General features: G+C 32.9%; 1 protein-coding gene across 3 annotated transcripts in view; it reads right to left on the bottom strand.

The window, feature by feature from the left end:
- l(2)gl (LLGL domain-containing protein l(2)gl) overlaps positions 1-13,761 on the bottom strand; it is a 48,753-nt gene extending 34,992 nt beyond the window's left edge. The window contains exons 1-2 of one of the 3 annotated variants that reach the window (XM_090104380.1): positions 13,622-13,761; positions 13,107-13,199 (exon numbers count right to left, since the gene is read on the bottom strand). In XM_090104380.1, the coding sequence (XP_089960506.1) occupies positions 13,107-13,190 (84 nt within the window). In that variant the 5' untranslated portion in view covers positions 13,191-13,199; positions 13,622-13,761. Of the gene's footprint in view, positions 1-13,106; positions 13,200-13,267; positions 13,434-13,621 lie in introns of those variants that run through there. The other 2 variants (XM_090104381.1, XM_090104379.1) reach the window with 2 other exon arrangements.
- Between the last annotated feature and the right edge of the window lie 432 nt (positions 13,762-14,193).

Below are 14,193 nucleotides of genomic sequence, written 5' to 3'. Positions count from 1 at the left end.
ATGAAAAAATGGACCCATTTTCCCCCTCCCCCCACTCCGAGGCTCCTCCTAGTGGCCCGGGGTTTTAGTATGTTTATTACCTAGGGACTCTTGACATGTTTCCGAAGAAACATCTTACGTTACTAACTCACGCACTCTAGAACTTTTTATTCAATGGACTATAAGTATATTGGTACAATAAATTTTTGTATCGATTGATACGAAAATAACTTTCCTTTAGAACTCTGATTTATATTAAGTGTACGATTGAAGTCCAATACTTCCACAACACTCGCTATAAAAGTGAAAATCGATTGTGCATAATCAAGTGATTTATGTAAATCACATTACTCTTATTAAAAGACACCAGAGTACCTAATAAAGATGTCTCATATTAAAACATCACTCGATACAAAAGTGAAAATCGATTTTGAATAAGCAATCGATTTATGCAATGCAGGAAACGGAGCACAGCGAGCGGCGTATTCTCGACACCGGGCGGCGGAACGACACGCGGTTGTCATTGAGAATCCGTAGCTTGGCTTGTGGTTTCTGTTACCGCAAGTATGTATTCTGTTTTAGATAAAAAACCAAGTCGCAATTCATAATGAACGGACTATGCATGCGGAGTAGATGGCGAACGCGTTACGACGCGCTTGGCTAGAAGTCGTACAAACATTTCTGCGCGTCTCAAATTATGCAATGCTTGTAATTTCGAAAGGGAACATTCTGTTAATATTTTAAGGAAATGTGCATCGACAGTATCTTGTAAATGCGAAAAGTTAAAGATTTCAGAATTATAATTATAACTCTGAGTCATAAATGCCAATAATAAAGATACCGGGGAATATGGTTGAAAATTGAAATTTCAAAGTTTATGTAAGTAGGTAGATACATACTTACTTCGTACTCGTTAAATTAAAAATGTAAATGAGTCTTTCATTCATATTTAATGATTCCTACGTCATCTACAATTTATCAATTGTAGTGAATATGGAAAGAATTTTTGTACAGTAGCTTCTACGACCAAAAATATTGACTCATGAGTCATGTCTCAATCTATTGAGGTATCTTAAAAATCTACAAGACCACGGAATACTACTAGCCTAGTAGCTCTTTACCAAATACAAGTATACTTGGCTCAAGCGTAATTAACCAATGAATAGTCTACAGTTCCCCAGACAGAAGCGGCCACTAACATAATGAGTTCAGGATACAGGCGGCCGCATACAAGATACCTGCTTGTCCTGTACGACCTTTGGAATCGGGACGAACCTCAGACATTCCTGCTCAGGTGAAATACCTCACAATTTATGAATAAATAATACTTTATACAATATGCAACGCTTTTGAAGCTGATCACGAAGTGATCCCATCCTGCGAAGAAACTTTTAGCGATTTGCAACTTTTTTCAAACAAAAACTTTTGCAAGCAGAAATTTGATTAAAAGTATAAATTGAACCCAAATTCTTCGAAAACTTCTAGTAAATTATATTCCCTTTTCTTTTGAAATAGAATATTTACATATACAGAAAGGTGGAGTTTGATCGTATCATATTTTAAAATAACCATGACTTATTTTATAAAAATCCATGAATAGTTTTTCCAAGTATGTATACCCTAAAAACGATTTGAGGGCCGATAACGGTATCGCTATCGGAAAATTTATCATGAGTAAACAAGTGTGATAAGGGCTGCCATCGTATAATATAAAATTAATATTGTAAGTACCTTTTTAATAATAAATTTTTTCGTGTTTAGATTACTGATTGGGTGGCTTTTGTTATAATATGAAACTCAATCCGATAGTGGCAATTGGCTTTACTTTTCAATACCTACACAGTTTGCGATGGTAGTTTAAAAACATGGGTATTTGTTTCTTGTACAGTACATTGCATTGCCTTCTTAAAACCTAAGATGAAAGATTTAGAATAGCATCAGGTGCGAGATATTGAAAATTCCCTTGCAATTTGACAATCTCAACGAATCTTTATATTTACCAAAAGAAGCAAAAGCAATAGCAATTTACCTCACCTCATAGAACTTTATGGGCACAATTTGGATGATTGATTCGCTAACATCGTAAACATTGGATTTACACCGTCGTAGCTCCTCACCTAGTGTCCATAAACGATTTAACGAGCCTTGTACGACCTTAGACAGTATGTACACCTTCCGTAAATAAACAGAAAATGTACAATACTTTACCAATAGATGCCGAAATCTGATATCACGATGCTTCATCATTGTATTAAGTCACTTGTAATTTGGTAAGACTTTTATTATTTCAATACAATTATGTTTAATTAGTCAACAGTTATTTAAACTCAAGAAACATTAATTACAGTTAGTGTTAGTTATAGTGACGAAATCTCAAAGTAGTTTTATATTTCAGGTGTTTTGCTCAAGCTCTATAATTTTAATTTAAGCACAGGACTTGGTCTGATAATTATAACTTGCAAATTAGTGACTATGGAATCATATTTATGCATAATTACAGCAATAGTAAACTCAACGCATGAGGTTTCTAAGCCGTGAATGACAGTTGGATTCCATTATAACATAGGCTTCTTGGATTAAAACTGCAGCGACGATTCATCCATACATAACAATTATGTACAAAGCATGAAATAATAATAAGCGAAATGTGAATTATAATTTAAGTAGAGGTACTTAAGTTATAATTCATATTTCGCTTTGTTGATGCAACTTGCACTATCTATAGTTTATTAAAAGGTTTATTTAATTTTCTTCAATGTAATATTATATGGGATTATGGGAACGTATATTAGGATGAAACAGTTTCGTCTATTTTTATAGAATACGATGACATCTCACATCAGGGTACTATGAAATTCGACCTGCCATAAAATTCTTGTTTTCTTTTTTTATGTTCTACTAGCAGTCCGCCCCGGCTTCGCCCGTGGTACATATTTACGGTTTCTCTACTACGTAAGAACCATCCTCGTACTTCAAGGAATATAATAAAAAAAGAATTAACGAAATCGGTTCAGCCGTTCTCAAGTTATGCGCTTACCAACACATTTTGGGATTCATTTTTATATTATAGATATAGTCAGTCAGGTACATTTATACCACATCCAAATGAGTGAACTCTTAAATTAATTAATTTATGTAACTAATCCGCTAACTTCGTGTGTTAATTATTGTAAAAATATAATTTTTTCTTTCATAGATTTCGAAACAAGATTCAAGTGTGAACATTGAAAATGTAGCTACATCCTATAAGCTCTACAAAAGCGACCTTGGTAAGGTTATCGGCCGCACACAAAAGCCCAGCTATCTATCGATTATGGCCATGTACCTACGTCCACTTCGATTCCTACTATAATATACATAGGTACAGCGTAAAAAAGGCAATTACGATTAAAATTGGTAGCGGTAAAAAATTGTTATAAATAAATGTTTGAGAATTTTTACGCCTTCACACGGGTTATGTAACCGAAAATGATATACAACGAGCTACCAAATGACCAAATGAATCAGACATTTTTTCCAATTTGGTTCAAGTTTATTCCCTAGTAGACTAGAGAAGATAATTTTTGAAACAAAAAAAAATCGCAGTCGGATGAAACCCATTAGAAAAGGAGGGGAATATGATAAAAATGTAAGGAAAAATAAATTACGGTCAATCCGAGTTCGGGAAGCGGGAGGGGGGAGCTTTTAAGAGAAAAAAATGGTTTCTCTCGATTTCCGACAAAACTACAAGTCCTATAGAAAAAAGTTCAATGGCAAAGTTGTAGGTAATTAAAAGTTCTACAACTTTTGTATTCACAATTTTTTCACATAACCTAAAAATTTAGGTGAAAAATTCAAAAAACCAAGTTTTTGGTCTTTTATTTCTATCTACTTCAAAATTTATTTTTTTTCTACGAAATTTGGTGGAAACTTACTTTATTATGTCCCAAATACACTGTAATTTATTTGATTGAAAATATTTATTTATTCGCCTTATTTTGAATTAATACCAAAAAAACAACCTAATTTTCAATCGAAAAGTCACCCGTCAAAATATCAGCTTTTTTCAAAAACTTGGGGTGCCTTTTATTCATTGAAATCTCTACTTTCATATGGTGTAAAAAAAATAAACACCACCATAGTAAATGTTCTCAGGAAATGCATACAAACAGTCTGAAAATTAGCTTTTACTAAATCAGGCACACTTCTCGAACTACCTGAAATGTTTTTATCGACATCACTTTGCTTTTGAATATGCTGTAAAATATTAAACTTAGAACAGATAATTATTTTTCTTTTGAAATATTACCGAAAAGCCGATACAAGAGAAGATATAGAGTTCAAGAAGTGTGCCTGATTTAGTAAAAGCTCATTATCACACTGTTTGTATGCATTTCCTGAGAACATTTACTATTGTGGTGTTTATTTTTTTTTACACCATATGAAAGTAGAGATTTCAATGAATAAAAGGCACCCCAAGTTTTTGAAAAAAGCTGATATTTTGACAGGTGACTTTTCGATTGAAAATTAGGTTGTTTTTTTGGTATTAATTCAAAATAAGGCGAATAAATAAATATTTTCAATCAAATAAATTACAGTGTATTTGGGACATAATAAAGTAAGTTTCCACCAAATTTCGTAGAAAAAAAATAAATTTTGAAGTAGATAGAAATAAAAGACCAAAAACTTGGTTTTTTGAATTTTTCACCTAAATTTTTAGGTTATGTGAAAAAATTGTGAATACAAAAGTTGTAGAACTTTTAATTACCTACAACTTTGCCATTGAACTTTTTTCTATAGGACTTGTAGTTTTGTCGGAAATCGAGAGAAACCATTTTTTTCTCTTAAAAGCTCCCCCCTCCCGCTTCCCGAACTCGGATTGACCGTAATTTATTTTTCCTTACATTTTTATCATATTCCCCTCCTTTTCTAATGGGTTTCATCCGACTGCGATTTTTTTTATCTTTTCATTATTTTCAAAGGCTTCTACCCCAGTCTATAGGCTTTTGTTTTCGTAGAAATATAAATTATGTTTATAAATAAATAATGATTCGAGGATAAAATCCTATGAATGCTTAAATAGCAAAAAACTGATGAGTGATATTCAAATAAGCAAACGAAACCCACTGGTATTCTTATCACGCCTCGTTATATCGTCCTTGTCGGTTCTTTCAAAGGGTTCAGTCAATTATATTACAAAGTATTCACCAAAACACAGATTATACAGATGGTTCTGTGAAATGATAAACAACAGGAACGTGATCGCGCATTCATCCCTGGCATTAGTGATAAATGACCACGTTAACAAGGGTGCAGTTGTAATTGAAATCGTCATATTATTTTGTATGGCCCTTGTCTAAATAGAGGAATGACTTGGCCGAATTGGGCTAGGTTCTATTGTTTAAAGCACGATTTCACCATCCTTTAGAGCTGAGATTTCCGAGGATAAGATGACAGTCATTAAGTATACCTAGATATGAAATAAAGAAACCAAGTTTACTGTAATTTTTAGGTCACGTAATATAAGAGTTTAATTTTTACACCGCTAAACAGTTACAACATAAAATACGTTAATATATTTTAAAATCTGCCAAGCGTCATAAATTTCTTTGCACTTAAAACGAATCACGTCCACAATCCACATACCAATAAACGTAAATATTTTTTACAATTTCCTGTTTTCGAATATGATAATACGCGACCGTTAAAAATCGTCACAACACGAGCTTGCCCTAAGCAAATATTGTCTGAGATATCTCGCCAAAGCAAGGTACGGAGTACGGAGCCGGCAGGTCAGAGTGAATGAACCTTAAACCGGTGCTTATCGCGCCGTCTGTCTAGAACATCGCGGAAATATAATTTAGATTAATGCAATTTATCGAAATAGATATAGCCGTATGGAATAAGGTGCCCGTTTATTATCAATAGATTAAAACTATTCAGATAAATAAAGCGGTGCTTGGCCGTTATGGAAATGTGTTTAGATCACGTTTGTAATATAGAATTGTCGATCTAGTTTTTCGTTAGATATGAAAATGAAGTAATATTTGATTGCTAATGGGTATATTAAATTATTTCTAATGGACAATCACAACATTAGATTACCCGATTTTTAACATCTGACATCTCTACAGCCTATACGCTCTACTTTGAACTTAGTGGGTACATTAAGTACAGCACAATCTTAAAGCATTAAATAGGGAAGTCGTGGGCGTAATGTAGTTCGCAGTGATGATGAAATGAAACCACGCAATAGCTGTAACATCTGCGAACAGCGGTGAAACAGAGCAGGCATCTATGTTTGATTGCTTACGCCGGTTGAATTGGTGGTAATAAAATGTGAACACGTGGTAACGCCGGCTGAATCGATTAACGAGCTTTTAATAGAACAGAAATTTACAATTTCATTGTGGATAGTTTTGACTGATAGTTTTACGAGTACACATTGCAACATCCGAATGGAATTCGGGAGGAGCTTTCGTTTCACCGTAGCGTTAAACAACAAATTGTAGCAACTTGTTCTATAATTATAGTTCCCCATAGTAAACTGTGTCGATAACAAACAATCAATGAATAGGCAATGAGGCACTAGGGAGTGTAGGTACATTTAAAATGTTATAACTCCATGAAACGTGACCAATCACCTCCCATGATTTTCGATCAACACTTTAATAATCTACAAACTCATCCAATTTGTATGGCATAGTTGCGTCAAACAAGGCGCGAGCTTCATTACTTGAGGGCAAACATCTTAACCTCCATTAGACCTCATTGCCTGAACGAAGTATCTCCCACGGTTTCCTTCTCCGCGCAATTTAGGCACTCTTATGAGTGAAACATTTGGAGCCAATTCATGAGGGTGTTATTTCCTATTGTCCGTCCTATTTTCTCTTAAATGACCACCCACGAGTTATGTTTTGTTCTACATATGAATCTACGCATCTAAATAGCGTGATACGCGTTCAATTGAGAGGCACTGTTATGGCAGCTCCTAATAGAGACAATAGAACAAATGTACAATTTGATACAATGTAAATTGACCAAAACGAATGAGCAGTATTAAATAGCTCAAATTCTTTACTGCCACTGAACTTAGACGAAAAAAAAACGTAATCTCGAACTTTTACACAACATTCTAATGGGTAGATATTCTAAGCACATTTTTTAAACCATAGCCTTTACAAAAAGTAGTACAATTAATACACAGACATGTTCATTACAACAAAACGTTGATCAAGTTACAATTACGAACCAATTTATATTATGATGATGCATGTATCAGTAATAAGCCTCAATTCATCATACAGACACACAAAAAGAGCAAGAGTCGTGGAGCGTGTTGTATTGGTGAGGAATGTGGTCGCGTCAGTATAATAAGCATAGGCCAGGGTTTTAGATCTGTCATTGTTGGCCTGCCGTTTAGAACAGTTGGTCGTGACGAGGTTCCTTTATGATTTTGTCCTTTGAACCGTGGTCTGGTCGTAGGATTCAAAATTTTAGAATGTCATAATTTATTACGATACATTGTTTGAAAACAAAATATACTATTTTAGATAATAGGCTATCCTAGTTTCGATCTGAACTCAAGTCTGTCTTATTTCTCAAATTACGCGTGTAAAAGCGAGAGAAAATATGTATGTAAAATTTAAGTTCAAAGGGACTGCGAGGTCGTATTATTCGAAGGTTATATGCCCGTTGGCAGAACTTGTCCGAAGGTATACTTTCTCAATAGTTAGGTAAATTGCTTCACTTTAGCACTATGTTAGCAAAGTGACACCAAATTGCGTCACCCATAAAACAAATAGCACTGCACCCTTGTTGCCAGGCGGGTGTGGCTGAACGTGACGGATTTATACAACCTGCACTCAAACAGAATTACCGTGACATAGATTGATAGGGAATCATGTGAATGTAGCTTAAATTGAGCTTAAGAAAAACTGATACACACGTACACTCTACAGGCGAGAATCAACTGGTTTATAATAGCCCTAGACTTAACAAATTAGAGCCTTGCGTGATAAACACCGCAGGAAAAGTAGATAATGGTTATAAATCCTAATCATAGTGCAATTTGATACGAACCCTAAGAACGTTACCCTACACCGCGAGCTAACCACAATAAGAAAGTAGAAAGGTGCAAAACAAGATCACGAGCGCTGTGTATTGTATTCAAATATGTACTTATTCAAGAAGTGGTCATAGTATTTTATGTAGTGGTTAAGGAATAAAGTGCTCTCAATTTTTACCTTAACTTGTAGTTCTATTATGAATAATATTATACAACATAGCTAAATATGTGGCACCTCTTCAACACAAACTAAGTTGTGATAACAACTATTCATTGTGTTTAATCAGGCTGTCTATCCGTCGTTAGCAATGTTTCATACAAAATTCGATTAGTCGAGTATGTATGGTGTATTTTCACATTTACAATATAAGTGGGATAGTTTTACATAATAAATTGTATACTGAAACAGGTGAAAGCGCAACTTCTGAAGGGATTACAATGTTACTGTTAGTCTGGACTCTAGCACATCGCTGGAAAAGATTTTAAGGCGATTAAAATTTGAGAAGCATGACTGTTGAAAAGATACATCAGTGCTTCTGGGTACTGCCATGAGATGATGTTTAAATCTTGTTTTTTAATGACCATAGTTTATACACGCGATTGAGTGACATAAGTAGTAGGCAGTACCTATGTCATTATTGAAACTGGTTCTGTTCAATGGATTACACTGCGTGATTACATTTTAACGAGTATATCATGTTTACGAGATACACAATAAAATAGCTGATTTGTATGTTTGCAGAGCGATTATTGGGGCACGGTGAGACTTCGCGTTTATTGCAAAAAAGTTAATAATGAATTTAAACACTCGAACAGCGTGAAAACGAACATCATGTATAAGATCATGTATGAAATACTGCATATTTTTATTAGATTCTTTTAAAAAATATATCGTCTACACGTGAGCAGTCTATACACCTAATGGCATTATTTAAAACTGTGTTACTCAAATGTTGACATAACAATGCCTCCATTGAAGCAAACCGTGACAAATTTTCGTGGATGATAGTAATTAACTCTCTTGTTTGAGACAAGTGGATTATCTATAAGCTCCGTTTTTGTAACGGAGTTTAATCTTGAGTTCATAAGTCCATTAAAAATATCAATATCCTCTTTATGTTTTGTGATTAAACTGTAATCACAAGTTTAAATACAATTTGAACAATGATTAACAGTTGATAAAACGTTTCATAAATAGCCTTGGAAGTGGGCCATACAGGTTTACGAAACAACAAATTAATTATTAATTAGATAGTTTTATTTGGAGCAGTTTATATCAGATACAATTAAAATTTGTACTGCATTTTAATAATTGATAATTTTAATAGATCTAGAAGGTAGAATTTTCTTTGTAATACCTAACTTCACAAGGAAATAAAACGGATCAGATTGCCGAAAAATAAGATTTGTAATAGTAATTTAATTTACCTCTGCTAAAGGTTTGTTTTTTCAACTCTAGGTGTAACTAAATTCTACAAACGTGATGATTCACAATCACACCATTTCTCGGTACTTGTGTGACAATATAAACGATAAGATATATTTTTCCTTGAAGCCCGTTAAGTGCAGGTCGGATAAACACAGGCCGAGACAGCCGATGTGACTATTCTTTTAACACATTTCTTCGTATATTTACGTAATTGTCATAATCTGCTGTCGGTGTCCTACAAAACTAGAAGATAATAGATATGCCCTTAATTAAAATAATGAATGAAAGCAGAAACGACAGCGACTTAAAATTTGTAGTAAAAATAAAAAGGAGTGCAATAGAGTTATCAAACACGTACAAAGGTTGCCACAAAATTTTAGTTCTGTGAATACTTATACTTTTGATATAGTCAAATGTTTGTTTTTTTATTAAAGTATTAGAAGGTATGATAAATACATTTTCATTCAAGTTTTCCAATAAGGAGAGTAACAGTCTCATAGCCATTAAATAGGTTCGCAAGATAAAACCATAATATAGTCAAACTCATCTCGAACTTAACAATGGATACAGGCAAACTTTAGTACACCAATTCTAAGGGACCATATAGTTGTTATCAGTCAGATATATGGGATTCGAATGGCGGGAAACTTTCTTGTGATAAGATTTATCTTACTTTTTATGTATTGCGATAATTTGCAAATTCTTGGAACCCAATTCGAAGTTACTGAGGCATTTGATGGCTGACATTTGATTGGCCTAAAAATGGACTTTTCTGATACTATATGCACGAAAATTTCGTTGAAATTACATATCAGTACAATTTACATGTTAGGGACGGTACACAAGGGTCTCATATTTTGTAGAATTACCAGCTTTATTTATTCATCTGTTTAAACAAAAACACCATTTGGACCTCAATTTAAATAGTGTAGTACCTATGGGTATTTACACACATACACATACAACATACTACAAGCACAGTCCTTAGTACTTATCAATGTTTTATTATATCGATTTATAGATATTAATTACGGCACGGGCGAGGTTAGGTGCGCCGGTTTACGACTACATACTTATAGATAACTTGGATAACAGGTAATTATTTGAAGAAAACAAGCATAGACTAAACATTATGTTGTAGCACTAGCTGCGGGACCTGGCTCCGCTCGGGATGAACCGCGATAAGAAAGAAATAATGTCGGTTTCTATAGTTAACATTTCTCTTTTAGAGTTTTTGAAGATAGTTTTTCAAAATTTTATTTTTAAAGAAACAGCAAATAAGGTTGTACTTGTAACCTTATTTAGCTAGACTAAATTTATTGTAATCGCTGATAAAGTATTAACATTAAAAGTGTTGCCAATTTAAAATTTAGAACTAGTTAGTTACATTGTTTTTTTTCACATAAATTATTATTAACAATTAAAACAACACAGTATTAATTACTAACAAAATGTAAATTGACGCAACAATATTTCATTCTCTATCCAAAAAGAAGAAGAAAGAATGAAATTACTGTCATATCTACAAAAATGGCGGGGTTAAAAATGTTCGTTCAACCACAGATAGCACAAAAAGGTATCGATTATGTATCGTTATCATTGCTTATCGGATGGCGTCCGATAACCGGCGTCCTCAATGTTTGCACTCGGCTCTACGGTTAATCAGAGACAATATTTGTTGTTGCTACAAAATATTTCGTGTAAAGCCGTGTTATTCATGTTCAAAGTTTGTCAATCGATCATTTGAAACTCGGTTAAAAAAAAACAAATTGTTTTGCTATTACATATTTTTGAGAACCTAATTTTTTTTAAATAAATAGATGTTTCTAGTTTAATATATTGTAATAATAACTAAAAATTCTTTAGTATCCTAGTTATTATTCTGGATTCATTTTATTTAAAAAAAATGCTAACATCCAGCTCTCAGCATAACTACAAAAAAAAGTCTTTAAAAATGTTCCTTTTAAAGAATATATTTTATAAAATTACTACGGTAGTGGTGAGAAAGGCTAATAATTTTCTTATATTAAGATCGCTATAAAATTTATCGATTTTTAATATTTAAATGTATTCATAGTATAAATACATTTTAATATTAAAAATCGATTGTTGATATGAGCTGATTCGCTCTAATAAATAATAGACAAATTGATACAATTACAGCCTTGATACCAATCTAATGTGATGAGTCTCAAGGTCAGCATGATTTCACAGTTTCAGATGGACAATTGCGATGGAGTCATACTTTTGATTTAATAATAGTCCGTTAAATAATTGGGCAATATGAAAAGAAGAATAGTCATGCATATAATATATGTCACTTGACAAATATTTATTATAGTCAAATAATATTTGGAGCAAGTTTTACAGTGCGTGACAACATAACAATTAAATTTAAGCAGGTGAATTTAATATTTAAAATAAGTAATTTGCAGTAATGGTGTCCTGACGATGAACTGTAGGTTACACTGCAATTTTCACATTATTATCGAAACACGGAATAAACTTAAAATCATAAAATTTCAGCCGAACCTTGGAAGACCTAAACATATATTTAAACTCTATAAAACAGTAATCAGTCATAAAATCCACACTAGATAAAACATTGCACAAGCCCTACGTCTGGCCATGGCCTGATTTGCCGACAAAAAAATACATCTTATCTTGATTCAAACACCATAACGTCTCTGATAAGAGTTAAACAGAAATTGTAATAAGGTTAATTTATATGACTTATTTACAGTACTTATTTTGCAACTAAGTTCTTCTTTAATTTTATGCAAGCAATAAGTCACCTTGATATATTAACCCATTGAGCCCCAAACGGCCAGATCCGGACGCGACACAATATATTTTCTATTGTGTCTGTGATTCCGGGGCCTGATGGATTAATACTGGTAGATCTAACTTATACTGGTTGATCTATGAAACTTTATTCTGGAAAGTAAATCATAAAAATAGTTCTCTTATCTGTTGTCAGATTTACCGAATATGCATTAAAATAATTGTTCAAGCCGTTTCAAGAGCTTAGTTATAAATACTCAGACATGAGCATATTATAAATATAGATTTAATAATGACTGACGGCATGTACTTGGCCTTTTATATTTTCTATATTTGTATGGATAAAAAGCCCTCTGTGTTGTGTTGTGAAAGCTAATGTTAGTTTACATTGTTGGATATTTTTAGAGATTGTAGCATAGTATTAATGTATTCAAAAGTACTAGAAATTATAAAGGGTAAAGATTATTTATAATCAGTCTATAAGTTCGAAAATATATTTGAATAGCTTGGTTTATTGTATAAATTTTATCAAATTCGTTAAATTCTATGAATCATTTCAATTAAAATAATATTGTTTAATTCTTGTCCTGTTTTTAAGCATTTTACATTACTGTATGTACAAGTCAATGAAAAAATCCAATAAGTTCATGTGTTTTTTTGTAAAAACTAGTAAGTAGTATACAATAGAATGCTCTTATATTTTGTAATTATTTTACTTGTGAACATGTACCTAATAATGGGTACATAAATTACATGAAGACTCAGTATGCACTTATGATATAAAATAATAAAATGTGTCACTGAAGCCTTACACGAATATAAACAATTATCGTTCATCATCTCTATTTGTAAATAGTAAGTACTCACCTTGCGGAAAGCGAACAGTTCATTTTGAAGCTTCTGTCTTTCAGCAGAGGGCTGCTGCCCCTTGCCGCGTATAAACTTTAGCATCCTGCCAGCCTGCAACAAGACAATCACTTAGCGCACTTCACAAACACTGCTAAACATACATACAAACACGACCCTACCATTTTTCATACTAAACTCACGACCACAAACACGAGTAAACCGACCGGCAGCGAAAAGCCGACTGAGTTCAGTACTGAGTACGCTCAAATAGCAATGACTTCGTGTTGCCACCGCCTAGCCCCGCAACCAGATAACATTCTTTAAATCACCAGATAACCGACACAAAGATAACTTATAAAGTAATGTATTAACATCGTTTATAAAGTAAACTAAATTATTCTATTAAAATCACTATCCCGATTCCAGATCTTGGCCAACGCCTGTCAAACAGGTTACACGTCTAGTATACGGATTTTTGTTAAAATGATAACAGAACTACGTTTGTTATTAGCAGGATATCATACTTTACGTACCTAATTGCGACTGTTTGCTGAGTTTTAGTTATAAAATCCAATTTTAAGGAAATGTCAGACAACTCACAACGGCGTTAGAAATACATACAAACACCACAAAGCAACGCAGTACGCACGCACGCATAAGTTGCACACCCACACTATAACAAAATGTGACGTGACTGGTTTCACAGATTGCCAGTTTATAACATTGTTTCTCCCACTTGAAAGTATGATGACGTATTGCACCGATAACAATTAAACTTGAAAAATTTTTGACTTAGTAAATTCCAATAAAAATAAACAAATTATAAAATACCGACTAGGAAAAATGTTATGCGAGTTTAGTAATTAGTTCCACAATTAATTTTCTCTTTTGGTTATATGATGTCAAAATAAGGGTATTTTTATAAAATGGCAACTCTATATTTTCCGTTCAGAAATTTCATAAAATATTTCAGAAATTTAAAAAGATAATAAATTTATATTTCATGAAAAATAAAAATAAAATATTTTTTTAGATTTGTAATTTTCTTTTATGTTCTAATAAATTTTATAACGGATATCAAATGTAAGACAAAGAATATATAAAA

Source organism: Colias eurytheme, chromosome 8 (assembly GCF_061535395.1).
Source record: "Colias eurytheme isolate Ceu_HAF_F1 chromosome 8, ilColEury1 Martin Lab GWU primary, whole genome shotgun sequence".
Lineage (NCBI taxonomy): Eukaryota > Metazoa > Arthropoda > Insecta > Lepidoptera > Pieridae > Colias > Colias eurytheme.
Note: the sequence above shows the minus strand (reverse complement) of the source record. Positions and strands in the feature narration are given on the sequence as shown.